Source organism: Thermobia domestica, chromosome 5, assembly GCF_964235325.1.
Source record: "Thermobia domestica chromosome 5, izTheDome1.hap1.1, whole genome shotgun sequence".
Taxonomy (NCBI): domain Eukaryota; kingdom Metazoa; phylum Arthropoda; class Insecta; order Zygentoma; family Lepismatidae; genus Thermobia; species Thermobia domestica.
Window position 1 is genome coordinate 298,835,423 of NC_137458.1, and position 18,172 is coordinate 298,853,594.

The following is an 18,172-nucleotide window of genomic DNA, read 5'->3' on the forward strand; positions in this document are numbered from 1 at the left end:
AACGTGTCGATGCCCAGCCCCTATTTCAAACAGTAACTTCATAAGTAACTTCGTCCACTTATGTTATGGGCCCACGTAAATGGCAACATTGCATTTTCAATTAACATTGGACGCATAAAGAGTGTACAGCCCACACGGCTCGTCCGATTTAAAAAGAAGAAAAAAACCTATAGATCGAAAATCTCATATTTGGAAACGGTTTACGTTATGTAAGGGGACTTTTGAAACACCCTATATAATAAAAACCACACTGCGGTTTTATAAAAAAAAAAGTAATGCCTATTTTTTTTTTCCATAGACGATCATGTTAATTCCAAATTCAATTTTTGCTCCTCTGTTTGCCCTTTGCCCAAAGTAAAATGGTTTTTCGTAATAACTCACGTACTACATTAACATAGACAAGTTTCCTTCGATTATCTGCTGTGGACATGGCCTATGAGAAACGAACCTCATCCTTTAGAAGTTGTTAAACAGAAAGCTTGAGAGAGAGAGGCTCTGGTCTCAAATTCTATGATGATACTAACACAAATTTAATTCTATAACTAAATGCCATTATATTCTCAGAATTCAGCGATGATAGTGATCATTTTATAGCATTAACTCATCAAAACCTGTTTAAGTTGGTCTTCTGTGTAATTTGACCATACCCTTGTATACGAGGTGCGATCAAAAAATACGGTGAATAATTTTATTAGAAACAAAGTGATAAGTTTACATGGAATCTAATTTAATATCCTTTAAAGTAATGTCCTCGGCCAGCAATGCACTTATTCTAACGTTGAATCCATGACTAGCAGCACTTTTGGAAGGCTTCTTTCGGAAGGGCGTTCAGCTGCTATCGTGTTCCTCTCAATGCAGGAATGGTGTCAAAATGTTCTCCTTTAAGCATAGTTTTAAGTTTTGGAAAAAGCCAGAAGTCACATGGTGCTATATTCGAAGAGTACGGTGGTGTGGACAGACAGGAATATTTTTTTCGGCCAAAAACTCACGGACCAAAAGCGAGGTGTGGAAAATGAATTTTTTACTAAAATGTTTTGTACGGACTCGTACGAGATCCTAAGTTCTTCGGTAAGGTCTCGAATAGTTATTCTGCCTGTCTAAACGAACAATTTTTGTCACTTTTTGCACGTTTTCTTCTGTTTTTGAAGTTAATGGACATCCAGAACGTTGCTAGTATTCTACAGACTCAATTCCACTTTTAAATCGCTCACACCACTTGTAAACAGTCTTCAGAGTTACAGAATTCTCGCCATACATCAATTTCAATAATTCATGAGTTCCTTTGGCACTTTTTTGCAACTTGAAATAGAACTTAATGCTCGTGCGTTGTGCGAAATCCATGACGCGCGACAGACACGGTAAACAAAACCTCACTCTAGAGGCTCTGGACGCTGACTGACAAGTCAGAACGTGTTCCAACTTGACGCTACCAGTCTCAGCGGATGAGACTACTGGACAAATTACATCAAATGGTTGTAGCGTCAGAAGCTGCTATAATAATAATAAAAAAAAAATCACCAAATTTTTTGATCACCTCATATATATTATAAGGTTGGTCATTTGTAGGCTGGTCATCTTATGCGGTTAGGTCTAACTATATAGAGAATCGAGTAAACTATGTTGGTCACTTGCTAAATTTGGCCGCATCCTCAGAACCATCTCGACATAACTATCTGTTAAATTACTTCATAAGTTCGCCATTAAGTTGGACAATTTTGTCGAGACAAAGGTGGTCGACTGAGGAACTATATAAAAAGGACAGTAAAGCCTATTTGATCACATACTCGTAGAATCACCTGGATACATTATCTGCACATACTATCTGCTAATATTACTTTATAACTTGTCTTTTTGTGTAAGTTTGATATTTTTGTCAAGACACGAGTGGCCAATTTAGAACTGTATAAAAATACACTAGAGTCTGTTAAGTTAGTAATATACAGGGTGTATCAGAAGTCCCCTGACATAGGGTAACTTTGTTATTATCAGAGTTACAACAAAATGTAAGACAGGAAACCGTCTCCAAATATGATATTTTTAATCTAAAGTGAATGATTTTCATTAAATCGGACGAGCCGCTTGGGCTTTACACACTATGTGCCCAATATTAAATGAAAATACAACATTGCCATTTACCTAGGCCCACAACTTAAAGTGAATGAAGTAACTGTCTCTTATGCTAACGTGTAGGAGTATGGTGAATGGGGACACGTTTGAAATGGGGGTTGGCCATTGATACGTTAGCGTAAAAGATAGTAACTTCATTCACTTATGTTGTGAGTCTAGGTAAATGGCAATGTTGCATTTCCATTTAACTCCTTTCACTACGATTTATTTTCTGAATTCTGATAATTGAAGTATAAGTTATAAAAGTGTATTATAGATGGTTTATCATTTTATAACTTTCAAAAGATCAATATAGTAACCCTACGTTGTGCTACAATAGTTTAAATTTTAGGACGAGTGTAGCTCGTCATTGTGCGATTTGGCACTGTGAGGCCATGACGAGCTAGACTCGTCATTTCAGTACAAGGGGTTAACATTGGGCTCATAAAGAATGTACAGCCCAAACGGCTCGTCCGATTAAAAAAAAATCCTTCACTTTAGATTGAAAACGATTTTCCTTCTTAATTTTGTTGTAACTCTGATAATAACAGAGTTACACTATGTCAGAGGACTTTTGAGATACCCTGTATATATATATGGTCACATATCCGTAGAGCTCTATCTGCCAGTATTATATTGGAAGTTGGCTCTTTCATAAATTGGATATTTTTGTCGATCCAAGGTTGGTAAATATGGACAAATTTCCGTGAAGTAAAGAATATATGGATTTTTTAAAACATCAAAAGCTGCTCTTCAGGTAGTGGGAAAGAAAAAAAGGAAGATACTCTGAAAGAATACAGAACCTCTAGTTGTGGTACAGTCTATTATTATTATTACTATTCTTTTTAAAAATAAAAATTACAGTGATTAAAAAATTATATTTTTCATAAAGTTGAATTTTGGAGAAACGAAATGTTATTTTTAATTCGTACTACATTGAGATATACACAGAACAAGGTTTGTAACAGTTACAAAGAAACAGTACAACAGCTGCTCTTTATTTCATTCAAAACATGACTCGGCACCTCTGCCAACGAACGATATACAATCCGCTAGGGTCCCCGTTTAACCGAATTTGATAGGACCGGTGGTACTTCGATTAAATGAAAATTCGCTTAAACCGCAATAAAAGCTTTTTGGTATCCAGTATTGTACGAGGCCCGTTTTAAAAGTAAGTATTGTTTTGAAACTCGGCCGCTGCAGCGCTGCGGTCGGCATCCCGCGCATGCACGTTGTGTACCTTCATCTGTTGGCAAGCCACAGACGCCATTACGGAAACATTCGACCAGGTTTACGTTTGTTTGTGAGCAGTCAAAATATCACCGCCGATTCAGAATCCCGCCGACTGTGAAATACGCGCTGTCAGTCGTTTCGTAAGTGCTAAAGGCGTGAAAGCGGCTGAAATTCATCGTCAGATTGGTCAAGTGTATGGAGAAAACATTATGACCGATACCAGATAATGATGAAATCGTAAAGTGTCTGTTCTCTTTCATTTTTTTCGTCAACTTTCTGCACCAAGCCTTCAATGATGACCCAAGGTTGCCCAATTCGTTCCTCATTATGAACATTCGTGTGGCCAGCTTTAAAAGCTCTAACTAATTTCCGTACCATTCCATCGTTCATACTGTTTTCTCCATACACTACACTAATCTGGCGATGAATTTGAGCCGCTTTCATGCCTTTAGCATTAACAAAACGAATCACAGCGCGTATTTCACAGTCGGCGGGATTCTTAATCGGCGGAGACATTTTGACTACTCACAAACAAATGTAAATACGGTGGAATGTTTCCGTAATGGCATCTATGGCTTGTCAACAGAAGTAGGTACACAGCGCGCATGCACGAGACGCCGACCGCAGCGCTCCAGCAGTCAAATTTCACAACGGTACTTACTTAAAGAACATGCCTCGCATATTTGATATCTTTTGAGCGTGAACGGACGTTATCGGTAACGTATAATGCCTTCAAAACTAATGTTAGAACTAGACATTGCTAAACTAAACCCGTACGTCTAAAATAATTAATATTAATATATATAGCTATTCGTTTAACCCGAAAATTCGGTTAAACGGTACTCTAGTGTACAAGAAATACATACTGCAATACTATATTAAGTTTACATAAAGAGACAAAGATATAATATATATAGAGTATTTTGACAAAAGATGCATTTTAAGTGAATATTAAGGAAGGAGATAAGTAACACGAATAACTGGTAACCGTGCAAGGTTAATAAACGTTCATTATTAATAACATGAATGTCAAAATGGTATATTAGAACCGACAATATTAAAAGAAATATTTTTACGAAAACACAAAGATTGTCATTAATGGCTTTATTACATGGGACGTTACGGTTGCGCAGTGGCAATCTTTTTGTTTCTCAATCAGGAGGTACTAACTAACTCAGTACAGGGTGTATCTAGAGTCTTTGTCCGATTTCAAAGTGTTATAGCTTGAACACGGCTAATCAGATTTGGATGAATCGCCTACAGTTCGAAAGAGGAAGTATTTTGGATGAATCGCCGCCTAGAGTTCGAAAGAGGAAGTGTTTTGGACGAATCGCCGCCTACAGTTCGAAAGAGGAAATGTTTTGGATGGATCGCCGCCTACAGTTCGAAAGAGGAAGTGTTTTGGATGAATCACCGCCTACAGTTCGAAAGAGGAAGAGTTACGGATGAATACCCTACAGTTCGAAAGAGGGAGTGTTCAAGTTCCATTCAGTTGGTGGGAGATGTTAATAGTGTGCAGGCGCGATAGATGCTAGTGAAATCTCTTGCCAACCGTAAGTCAACTTCCGTCAGTGTCCAAACGATGGGAACAGTTCGATTAATGACTTAGTGTGTGCCGTGTGGCCGTAGGTGGCCAGAACTGTACATCTGTGAACGAAAAACTGACGTAACTAAATTATTGTAACAGATATTACTACTCTTTGAAATCGGACGATATAGGTATGAACTTGAATATTCTTCCTTTCAAACTACAGGCGCTTCATTCTAATACGATTAGCCCTTTTAGAGCCATGATACTCTTAAATCAGACCACGGAAGACTTTACAGACATCGTGTATAAACATTATGGACTTTAATAGTATGAAAATTGAAACTTTCTCCAATTTGGATTTTAGTTTAACTTACAAAGAACCTATTTTCTGCCTATATCATTTGTGAGATACTTAATTTCATTACACTACTGCATTTTTGGCAACACTTTTCTTCTCTTGAAAGTCGTTAGTCATTCACATCTTGTACCCTTCGCAAGGCCACGCGTTGCGCCTTACGATCGCACGAAATTTTGTTCTTTGCCACATCTACCCTTGAAGCCAGCATTTTGGTAATGTACTGTCAGACCTAACAGTCTTTTCATATTTTCGGTTTTCCTTTCAGGTCCAATATTCGACATACATTAAATGACAATCACCACACTGTATTAAAGTGTTTGCTATTGCAGTGATATCAATATGTTCTTTTTTTTTTTATTATTATTATTATTAATATTTGTGGTGTAAATTTTAGATTTTGGTTTTAACTTTAATTTGACAATAAAACATGGAAAGTAACAAAGAAATGAAACAATTTACGTTTAATATACGCATTAAACTTGTGTCCTACGATTCGATCCTTCTGATTATAGTTCTGGTAATATTTCAGCAATCAATCATGTTGCCACCATCTGGCAGACACTAACAGAAGGACGCAGACTTCTTAACATATCTATATATATATATATGTATAAAATTCATCTTAGTCATTTTCGATGGAAACATTAATATCAAAGTGATTGAACTATTGGTGATCCATGTTATAATAATTTTAGTAATTTTCAAGATGGAGTCAAATATGGATTCAGGTGGCATTTTGGATCTCAATCTTTAGGACGATCTTTTAAGAGTTAATACATTCTTTAAAGCCTACACTTTGGAATGTTATAAAGTGCTTAATGGATGTTTGTACCACTTGCAACCGGAACCTCTGGGTTTCTTTAGAACAACATATTTAATTTTTCATAGGTCAAAAATGAAATAAAATGAAATCTTTCAGTTTAACGTCCCACAATTATGTCCGTTACGTTACAGGAGACGGATGATTAAGGCAAGTGAATGATGGAAAAATTGACGGAATAATGATGTGGCAGGGAAACGGGAGTACCCCGAGAAAATCCACGGGCACGATGTTGACCACCACAAGCTTACTTGGCCGGCGGTAATCGAACCAGGGACCCCATACACTAAAGGTAAGCGCTCTATCACTGAGCCACCGTGCCATTTATGGGTCAAACAACAGACTCTTCTCCCACTGGTTACATTAGTCACTGGAATATAACTGAAGATGAGAAAAATTGTGGTGGTGACATTTTAATTAAAGTAATTTTCTCCGTCAAGATTTGATTGAAAGTAGCACATATATTAATTATCGTGATATTGATATTTACGGAAATGATTGCTTTCTGCACAATTTCCCACGAGATGCAAAACAAAAATGCCTGAAGGTAATAAATAAATAGATAAAATAAACATCACTTCTGAAGTTTGTTGAACACAGCGAAATATCTTTTAAGTTTCTACAGGATATAAGAAAAAATTCAGGGACAAATTGAGTTATTCGTTAAATAAAAAGTACAGTACAAGAAACTGCTTCATTTCACAGTTACAAGGTCATGAAACGTTCTATGCTAAAAATTAAGTTTGTAAGTCTGTAAATGTAATTTAATAAACGTATAAGCGGGACTTTAAAAACAGAAAAGCAAAAAATGTCCAGATAAGCAATTCGGAAATATCCATAGTTTCTTATGAAAAAGTGAATGAAATACTTTCCCCATTTCATTTTGCAAATCGAATAAATAGAAATTGTTAATGGGTACAATTTCCTTTATTTTGAGTTTGATTATCGCTAGGTGCTTTTTTTTTTTTTTTAACCTCAGTAATGTTTTTCCACGTTTCTAGAGAAGAAAAACTAGAAAGAAAGATTTACATAGTAACGACAGTGTTCGAAGAAGTTATTTAAAGATGATGTGGGTCTTTTAACAAAATTAGTGCGTTTGAAAAACTGAGATAACCATGAGAACGGTAAAATTTGACAAGAGAACCAGAATAGGTAACTATCTTCCGGTACGTATCTACATAGAATTATTAGTAGTAGAACCAGTGTGATTGAAAAAAAAAAAAAAACTGAAAACAAAAATGACAATGAAAGACTTTACAAAGAAAATACGACTAATACTGTGGGACTTTCAGTACAGACATCTGGAAAAGTGTCATCAAATATTTTCTATGGAGTATTGTACTGACAAAGCGAATGAGAAACCAAACGTATCAGACATGACGTATTTCTGCCAGCACTTCCAACATAATTTGTTTCGAGTGGGTTCTAAAGACATGAGCTTCATACAGAATTTACTATGGTTTTGTTTATATAGAATTTACTATAAGTACGAGGGAGGATCAGAAACTAAGGTTACAAGATCGAATTTTTGGTGTTTCATCTGTTATAAAGGAAGTAAGAGTTAATTGTAATACATGGAGTTGGTAGCTGTGAAGAGTTTCAGTCACCTACAGCGCTAGTTGCAGGTAAACACAAATGGCGACTCGTTTGGAAAACTGATCTTGCGAAGAAGTGTCCTCAATTATTTGATTTCTGTGGGCAAAATATGTAGCCGCAGCTGAAATTCTCCGGCAGCTGGTAGAGGTTTACGAGGAGCCTATAATGTCTCATCAGCATGTCGCAAAATGGTGTCGAAAGTTTGCAGCTGGTAGAGAAAACGTCACCGACGAGGAGCGCAGTGGCCGATCCAGTACAGCATCAACAGATTTGAACACAGCTCACGTGGAAGAGCTAATTCAAGAAAACAGGAGGATCACGTTACGGCATCTGATGGCAAAATTGGGAATGTCGTTACGGAAGCGCTTATGGAGGCTGTCGCTTCGCTTCAGACAAGGAGGTGAAACACTTCGTGACAGACGCAAGGACAGGATTTTTACCAGGAGGGAATCTTTAAACTCTTCCCACGATGCGACAAGTGCCTCAACCGATATGGACACTATGTAGAAAAATAGCCTAATGTATATATTATCTGTTGGTTGTATTGGTTGTATGAAATAATATATACACGTTCCACTGCAGGCTTTGTAATCTTACTTTCTGTTCACCTCTCGTATTATGATGGAAGACAGAATTACAATTTACGTTTGAAGTTTCAAAAGAAGGGAACGTAAAGAATAAATGAATCGACGATAAGGAGGATAAAGAAACCTATTTACATGAAAATAAAATTAAACATACACACCGGCCTATGCTTTCTTCACCTAGCAGTTCGGAATGTGATTTTACGGATCCTTCAACATAGATCGAAATGAAATGAAATGAAATCTTTGAGTTTTACGTCCCACGGTTATGCCGGTTAGGCTAAAGGAGGCGGTGATGATGAGTAATGAATGAAATGGTGGAATGAAGAAAGTGGGAGGAAACGGGAGAACCCCGAGAAAACCCACGCACACGGTGTTTGTCCACCACAAAGTTCACTTGGCGGGGGCTGGGATCGAACCCGGGACCCCAAGCACCAGAGGTGAACGCTCTACCACTGAGCCACCGCGGCCCCAACATAGATCGAGAGCGGTAGTGACGAAATAACGTGACTTGTCCATTATGAAGAAAGAGGAAAAAACAGAAAATCAAGAGTAGTGTGATATTAACGGAAAAGATGGGTAAAGAAGGATATTATATGAAAGTAGTTACAGATTCATGGTTCAAATAGTTCTGAGGGATATGACAGAAAAATTGGGGGGAAGGAGAAAAATAGAAGTAAAAAAGAATTAATGAAGACAATATTAAAATATTAAATTCGTACAACAAGGGCGAAAGAGTTAAGAGAAAACTACGGTACAAGAAAAATTTTTCAGTAATGGTAAATGATACGCCAGCGATGCAGAACTTGGGACATTAAGTAGCGCCTGAACAAGATGTTTTTCATTGCGTGTTTAATATATATATATATATATATATATACATATATCGTACTCGGTTTGATACGTTACCTTCACACCCTGTACCCACGTCTGTCTCATTGTATATTATTATTTCTTTACTACGAACCTAACTCCTGTTAACTTGTCCAAATACAAAAGGCGGAAAGCTTTCCCGCACTCAACCTTCAGAGCCAGCAATGACTTGTAGAGAATCGAAACAAAAAATGTTAACATGGAGTTCAGTTTTATTTCTCTTTTGCGCAGCGATAAGAAAAAAAGAAAGTATCAAATAGAGATTTCAACTAATTTTCACTTTTACACCTCTTACTTTTTTAATTCTGTCTGCCTGTTCGTCCAAATGTATGCACTCCCCTAGGGACCATATTGCACAACGTATCTGGACCAATACTCTCACAGTTATTTGCATAACTTCACAAGGTGTACGAAAAATGAAATGAAATCTTTCAGTTTTACGTTCCACGGTTATGTTAGCTAGGCTAAAGGAGAGGGTGATGATGAGAAATGAATGCAATGGTGGAATGAATGAAGTGGGAGGAAACGGGATAAACCGAAAAAACCCACGCACGCACACGGTGTTTGTTCACCACTAAATCTCTCATATTATAACATTCATCCAACATTTTACATTGTTTCTTAAAATTTATCAAGTAATTTTGATTTTAAAAAAGTCGTCTGTAGATCTGATAGCAACTTGAGGCTCTATTATAATTTATAGTAAACACGATTTTATTCGTTTCATTTATAGTTCTTTCTGGATTTAAACAATTTCGGTTCTACAGAAGTTGTTCAGCCTACGTTTGGCCGATTTCGTTCCTTCCCCCTCCCGGGCAGAATGGACTCACCCGACCTGGCTCGTGGCGTCTTGCAGTGTTGTGCAGTGGCTTCCTGGGAACGGAATTGTTTTTCCGCGCGGACGACAATAACGCACAAAACAGGATCATTGTTGTGAGTGTTGTGTTAAATTTGTTTCCAAGTGTCTGGGTTTCTGCTCTATGACCAAAATGCCGCCCAAACTAAGCCGGTTTTGGGAAGGCTATGTTGCGGCTCTTTATGACGCACACTTTAGTGTTTCTGTCATTAGAAAACAGTGCAAGAAGAATGGTTGCAACATCAGTTTAAGTGGAATAAAAAATGTTATTAAAAAGTACAAGGGCAACGAAGCTTCACCATTTGGATCACCAACAAAGTTGCCTAGGAAGCGGGAATGCACCAAGGCCACATCCACCATGCAGAGGAAATTTCGCAAAATGGCAATGCCAGAAAATCCGCCAACTCAAAGGTGTATGGCTAATCGTCTTGACGTGTCTTTGGGGACTGTAAGCCGGACGTTACACCATCAACTCAAGCTGGAAAAAGTCATGAAAGCTCGCGGCCATCTTCTCACGGATGCCCACGAAAAGGAACGAAAGTGTAACGCCCGGAAGCTGTACGAACGGCATCTGGCTAAACAAAGGTGATGTACGTCGTAACGCTCGATGAGGCATGGATTTACCTTTCCGACTGCGACAAACCGAGAGCCATCATGTACCGAGAGAAAGGCGCCAAGAACTTCAGAAGGTGGGTCCGTGTCTGTGAAGAATCCTTCCCAAAAGGGTTCATGGTCGTTACTGGCTACTGTTACCGAGGTAAACTGAAGATTCGTAGGGTGGCGAAGAACTGCAAAATAAATTCGCAGTATTTTCAGGAGCAGATCATGCGGCCGATCTACGAGCATGAAATTCCAACAATGTACGAAAATGACGCCAATCTGGTGCGCATTCACATGGACAAGGCCTCATCACTTACCTCACGATCGTCCCTCGCATTCTACAGGGAGATGGAGGAGGCAAGTGGTATACAGGTGTTACCTTTCAATGAGATACCTGTTAAATCTCCAGATGCAAGTCCTATGGACTATTGTAGATTTGGATTGCTTTGGGAAAACGGCGTGTGACAACTGTGGAAGGCCTTTGGAAAGCAGTGCAAAGGGAATTGGACAAGATTCCCCTCCCAGTTCTTCAGAGAAGCCTATTACAGTGGAAATTACGCTGTCCGGCTATTGTTAGGAACCAAGGGAAACACATCGAGCACTTACGGACAAGGCGCCATGGATTTTTCTAAATTTTTAGGTAAATCGAAATTGGCCAAATGTAGACTGAACAACCTCTGTAGTTATTTTTTAAGTTTCTTTACAATTCATTAATCAGTTCGTTTCCTCCCAACCAGTGTTGATGCTGCAAAATGATTGGTTCTTTATAATGATATTTAATAGTAACTTTTTTTGGTGTCTCTACGGCAACATATAAAATAAATGATCAATTACTAAACGTGTTTGCTTAAAGTTCGCCAGTGAATTGCTTTTGTGGTGGATCTCTTTAGAATAATAAATCGAAGTACCGGAAAACAAGAATTTTAAGAAAGATTAAAAAAAAAAAAAATCAGAAGATTGCGATCTTGGCCAATATTTAGTTTTTGGATCAAGGCCCACAAAATTTTCGAACGGACCCTAAATCGAGTTTTCGTAAAAAAATTTTACGGAATAAGCACACGATACTGAGTTAAGTGATGGTTTGGATTTGGCTACACTATATGTAGTTCTCCAGTTATAACGCCTACAAAAAAGTTTTGGTTGAAATATATTGGATCGTTAGATCCAATAATTCTTGATATGATTGAAGTTACTAAGAGTACATTTATTCGTAAAATAGGAGACTCAAATCATAGATTTTTATAATGTTGACAATGAATAAGCTAAACTTGCAGTCGGATTTCTGCTTAAACATTTGTGTGTATATATAAAAATGAATGGTGAATTCGAATTTCTACTTTAATTTGTATTTTTAAATAGCAAAACTTATATAATAGATCTGTCCTTGTTAGAAAAAGTTTGTTTATTTTATCGTAATGATTAAGGTGGATAACAATATAAACTTCTCACATAGACACTGGATTGATTTTTGGAGCACTTGCTTACAATATTAACGTTACGATTGGGTGTGAATCGGTTTACTTCTGTTTTGCACCTAAACTGTACCAAAAATGAATTTACATTCTGGCTTATGTGGGTATTTTGCAAATTTAGCAGTTCGTAATTCTCCTGGATACCCAAGAAAGAGTGAAAGTCTGATGAAGACACAGTTATTGTGTTGAAACACTTACGTGATTGTGTGTTTTATATATATTATCACATAAGATTGTTCAGTGTGTTGTTGTGTTTAGTTTGTCAGTATGGAAACAAGGCTTGACAGAATAGTTATAGTTAATTTGTCTATCACATTAAGCTGTTCTAATTCACTGTTCCGATTACTGTGATTTTGTTCACGTGATTCATCACGTAATCAAATCACTTGTAATCGGAACAGTGAAATTGAATATTGAATCATGTTTGTCATAAAATATAATCGTTCCCAGACTGCATGTGTGCGCCTCTATTGTAACATGATTAAAGAAAACGTTTTCTTAATGTTATAAATAAATAATAATAAAAAAAAGCTATGTTAAAACTGATCATTCTCTGTCTTAATTCTCTTCCAAGCATCATTTTCTTTTAAATTCAATTTTTTCCATTCATTATCAAAGTTGATCACAATGTTATTTATAAGAAACAATTGACATTCGATATTTCTTTAATAATTTCACTTAAAACTTTTTACAACATCTACGAATAAAAATGTTATCTACAGAAACACTATCAATTTACTACTTTACTTAGTACAAGTACTTACATTCTCATATACAACACGTACCCATATTCACAGGGGTTTATTTCATCTCTAAATATTAGGTACGAAACATTTTCTGAAGAAATGTGTAAATTTGTTTATTATATACATATAAATGGAGGTTATGTTCAATATCGAAGCATTACTTTCATTTTTCCAGCATTTTATTTGCCAGAAATTTCATATTAAAGGAATTACTTTTTAGTTCGACTAAATGACGAAAGAGGTTGAGGAAGATTCTTTTACGACTACGTCTACATGTCGACAAACTTTTTTTTTTTTTAAATCTTATCTTCAATTGATGAATCACCGTAACAATTAAAAACTATTTTTTTCCTATAAACAACATCTCAATTTACAAACAATTATTTTTGGATTAGAAGGTGGAAGTTTACACTTTCAACATTATTTTATTATCTTTCTAATACTAGACTTTTCTTTTTAAATATCAAGGCAGTGAAGAGGTAATATTAAAGGTACTTATATATGGTTTAGCACAAGAAACAATATGTTTCATAAAGACAAACCAAACTGTGCTTTCGAGTTACACAATCGTCATGATACCCAAAGGAAAGAGAAATATTGTCACGCGCAAAGGAAACATCAATCGATTTAGGACACGCCAACGTTAATTCCTATACCTGATGTAAAAAGAATGAAATGTCCACGACTGAATCAGAATCGAACTGGAGTCTCCAGCTTATCAGGCAGATGCGTTAACTATTACGCTACCCAATTCCTCTCCCTGAATAGCCATTATTCTATCTCTTTTGAGTTCGGTGGTATATACCAGTTTTTTTTTTTAAGATTTATCTTTATTCACAAAATATTGTTTAAAATATATTGTTCAAAATAAAGTAACTAACTCTTGTACTGCTAAGTGGTTTGTAAAGTACATTATATTGCAGCCATGTGCAATCGTCGGCTACTGGATTCTTTTATCTGGCCCGCCTAACCCATTATTGAAACTGTATTAACTACATAATCTTTTAGATTGAAATGAAAATTCTTCCTGGCCAACTAATGTCTACCTTGAAAATATACTCCGTGTTCGAACACTCAGTGTACCTAAAACCACTGAGAGCTAGTTCACAACATGAAGGGTCAATTTTCCCACTAAAATGGTAAATGAATAGATTTTTTCTGCTTTTCTTAATAAGCAGATATTTATAAGATTATCGTTACAATAGTTTTGTGTACCTATGATATTAGAGTACTATGAACGACTTCCTCCACTGAATGGCTATTCAATTCTCCTGAAAATATTATACACTGTCTCGTATGGCCCTCGATGTAAGTCCACTGTGATTGATCCACTCTTTCTTCTAACTTGGGCATGCCTGCTGCATTTATATGCAGGGTATTCGGAAACACCACCACAAGATTTTCGGAAGTCTCACACAAAAACCTTGGGAAAAAAAATTAGAGACTAATATGGATGCATAAATGAGTCATTTCGGAGTTATAGCCTCATGAAAATTAGTCAGAACGAAAAAATATAGGGTCATAACCCAACAATAAAATGTTGGATCAAAGTCGGGTACAAGAATATGGAGAACATAGTAATTCTTTCGAGCCTACATTTCACTAATGCACTAGTACGATTGTAGAACAGGGGCGGTGACAGAGAGCCTCAAAAGTGCTCAAGAAAATTCATGCGGTAATCTACAAACGAAAAATGATAGATCAAGATTAAAAATTCACACGATTTCTATATCCTATGCAACATTAAATGGAATCTAGACGCAAAAGAACTAGTATGTTCTTTTATATGATCTTCATCCAACGTTTTGCTCCCGAGTTATGTCCCTTTGTATGTCGTTTCGACGAATTTTTGGTTGTTTGGTCTACATAGTTTTTCATGTTTTCGTATTAGTATTCATTTCCAAAAGTTTTTTGGTGTTGTTTCAGTACGTCCTGTATACAAATACATTGTATTATTTACCAGAAAATAGTATAAACACTATGTCACAAACAAAATAATAGACCCTACACTTTCGCAATATGCTTCATCAGACAAGGGAACGAAATGAAACGTTGTTGAAGATCAATTTACTAAGAAGCATACAAAACAAAGGATTTATGTGAAAGCCTAGTTTACCTTATTTCGTGTTGTGTAATGTTTTTTTTTTTTTTTTTTTTTAAATTTGTGGCAGTAATATGTATTCCATACCCGCATATGATACAGAATGAAATCTTTCCAGTCTGACTGCTGAATAGATTTCTTATGCAGTGAATCTCTGAGTTTCTTATTCACTTTGTAACTATTAAAACAATATACTTCTTTTAATAACGCACAGTTGTTTAATTAATAACGTTATTTTCTGTTATTAGATCCAGTTTTCCCCAATAATTTTTCCTATCCCATGTTACTAGAAAGGTCGAGGAATTTCTGTAAGCAAACTCTAAATGCTGATTGGACGGAAGAACCATTATTAAAACAATAAATCCAATCGAGTACGAATAAACGCTACTCGAGCTACAATAATAAATTTAATAGAGTACGAAAGTGGAGTAATCTACGGTGATTATTTAATTTATTTTTCAGTTTACAGTAAGCACAGGCGAATCTAGAAGGTACAAATTGGGGGACCCAACCAGAACCCAGACTATGATAGGTGTAGAATGAGTTTACTATGAACTTTCAAAAATATACAAATATCAATTACTTTTGTCACTCAAAAAACTGGGAGCCCCTCCCCGAGCCAGATCCGCCTCTGGCAGTAAGTTTCCTTATTATAAGTACATAATTTGTTACATTATTATTTTATGAAGCAAGCGATTACAACGTTGTAATTATTTAATTTTTACGTCTATTTAATTTAAAATTCAGGAAGAAAAATTACGCCTAATATTTTCTTCACTTATCTAGTGCTAGTGCTTGTTTAGCCTGAACTGAAAAGCCTTGCTCCATATTACAACACACTAATGTATATATCCATGTATGTTTTAAGTTTTACATATATCTGAAAAAAACCCTCCTAACTTGCATTCCGAACTTTAAAATCATAACACCTTTTGACCCTTTCTCAATCTATTTTCTATTACTATATTGCTCACTACAACATGGTTCTAGCTTCTGTCTATTCGTAAAAACTTACGTTTCAATATAATGCCTTAATATAAAGAGAAGAAAGTCGATTCAATTCGCACTATGTGAAAATTATTTTGGATCAAGATGTAAAACATTTGGTCATATGAAAAGTAGTTATAAACCAGAAATGTCTTTCATACTACTTTCCACGTGACACAGTGATTTCACCTTTAACCAAATACATAAAGAGGGAAAAGTGACATACTGGACCGAGACTCCAACCCGGGACCTCCGGCATATTGTGCCGATGCATTAACCACTACCCACCCAATACGCTTCCCAGAACAGCCATCCACGCTCTCACTCTCGAGATTGGTGCTTTCATCTCAGACCACGTGGGTTGTACCACAGACCCCCTGCTGTGATTGGACAATACTGTATCAATATACCGAGGATCTTTATGACGGTTGTGAATTAATATATACTAACGAAAGTAGGAAACAATCGTCATAAAGATGCTCGGTATATGGATAAAGGTTTGTCGGTGCACTTGGTCCGAGTTGAGAGCACCGACCTCGAGAGTGGGCAGCTGTTCTGGGAAGCAGACTGGGTGGCATAGGTTTAACGCATCGACACGGTATGCCAGAGGTCCCAAGTTCGAGTCCCGGTCCAGTTACTTTTCACTCTTTGTGTATTATACAATTCGCACCTATGGAGGATATGGTATGTAAAAAATCGGTCGTTTCCTTCTTTCATTAGTATATATTGAACCAAATAATTTTCATACAGTATGGACTGAACAAACTTATAACCATGTCTTATTGGACGCTGTAGTAAAAGATGCACTGAAAAAGGGTTCAGAGAATGTCCTAAAACAGTATGTTGTTTATGACCTTAAAGCTCAAGAAGCAAGGTAGAAGCAACTTTTTCTAATAATAAATATACATCCAATATCTTCCACAAGTAAATAGGTTAACATATAGTTTAGTCTGTGTTTTTGACATGTGTTTCATTGCGCCAAACCATATGTGTACCTTTAATTTTGATATATTCATATGAATGTATTTATTTAAGACATGTAGATATTTTTTGGTAAAAATGAAGTTTCTTAAGTTAGTTGTGGTAACAATGAACCAACAGTTATTATTAGACAGCAACTACGAATCAAAATGCTATATAGATCCATTTAACAAGGTCACAAAAATATTAGTCAACATTATAACAAGTACAACAACAACAGTCAAACGGAAGAAATCATAGGAATTAGTTTCAAAATGTTTTTCCAGTCTTTATCTTCACTATCTCGAAAGATTTCGCTTACATTATTAAATTCTGCGAAAAAAAAAAATCTTGACCATCTTGGCACCTGAAGTGTATACGACGTAACCGTAAACTTTCGTACGTAGATTTCAACTGAATGTTAATGCTATGGAAAAAAGCGTTTGTTGGCTACAAAGTTACTTTCCTAATGAAAAAACTATCACAGGAAATAAACTTCTCCTTTGCTGTTATGATTCTGTGTTAACGAGATATTTTATCCCCATCATGCATTGCGTCTCAAACACATGCCATCACAGATGCAAACTCGCACTACCAGCAACACACCACCTTTTCATAATAGGAAAACCAGGTCTGTGTTAGCTTTCTTGAAACGTTCTTTTTTATTTATTTATTTATTTGGGTAACCATGTAGTCTAATGAAGAGAGTTATCTTTGAATGTAAAAAATACAAACCCTTTGTGTTCAGCATGAGAACTGTCCGGTTTCATCATTGCGCCACCAGCATTGCCCTTTAGCTCAGCGAGTTTACACGTTGACGGATTTCCACTTTTCAAAACAGGACTTGGAACATTCTCGTTATTACTGGATTCATCGTCTGTTTCACTAAAACAAATTGCTGAAAAAAATAAAGTATATCAATAATATACGTATAACGTACATTTTTAATGTATTTTATAATACTTATTGAGAATTCGTATAGATATGGTTCAATAGATAGGCTTGAAGTCAGTAACTTTGAAAGGGGGGACGGAAATACAAGGAGTTCACTCAAAATGGCGCCCATACAAGTTCAAGTTTTCAAACTCACTTTTTTTTCTTTTTTTTTCTATCTTAGAAGGTTGTTCGCTTTATATCCGACCATTCTGACGAGTACTCACCTTAAGAGATACCCCGCCGCCACCACTGACCATGTTCTATTGGACCCTCAGCACTGTGGACTATCACATGGCATCACAGTTTCCATTGCAGCAAGCTCCGGCGCAGGAGAAGCATGGAAATTCTGTTACACTCCTTCCTGCACACTTTCCATAGACCATCCAGGGTGAACGGGCGGCGATATTGAAGAC

General features: G+C 36.4%; 1 protein-coding gene across 5 annotated transcripts in view; it reads right to left on the bottom strand.

Annotated features, from left to right (window-relative positions):
- The window catches only part of cnk (connector enhancer of ksr), a 111,876-nt gene that overhangs the window by 36,626 nt on the left and 57,078 nt on the right, over positions 1-18,172 (bottom strand). For all 5 annotated transcript variants that reach the window (XM_081760343.1, XM_081760347.1, XM_081760346.1 and 2 more), the window contains exon 13: positions 17,559-17,721. In XM_081760343.1, coding sequence (XP_081616469.1) covers positions 17,559-17,721 — 163 coding nt within the window. The remainder of the gene's footprint in view (positions 1-17,558; positions 17,722-18,172) is intronic.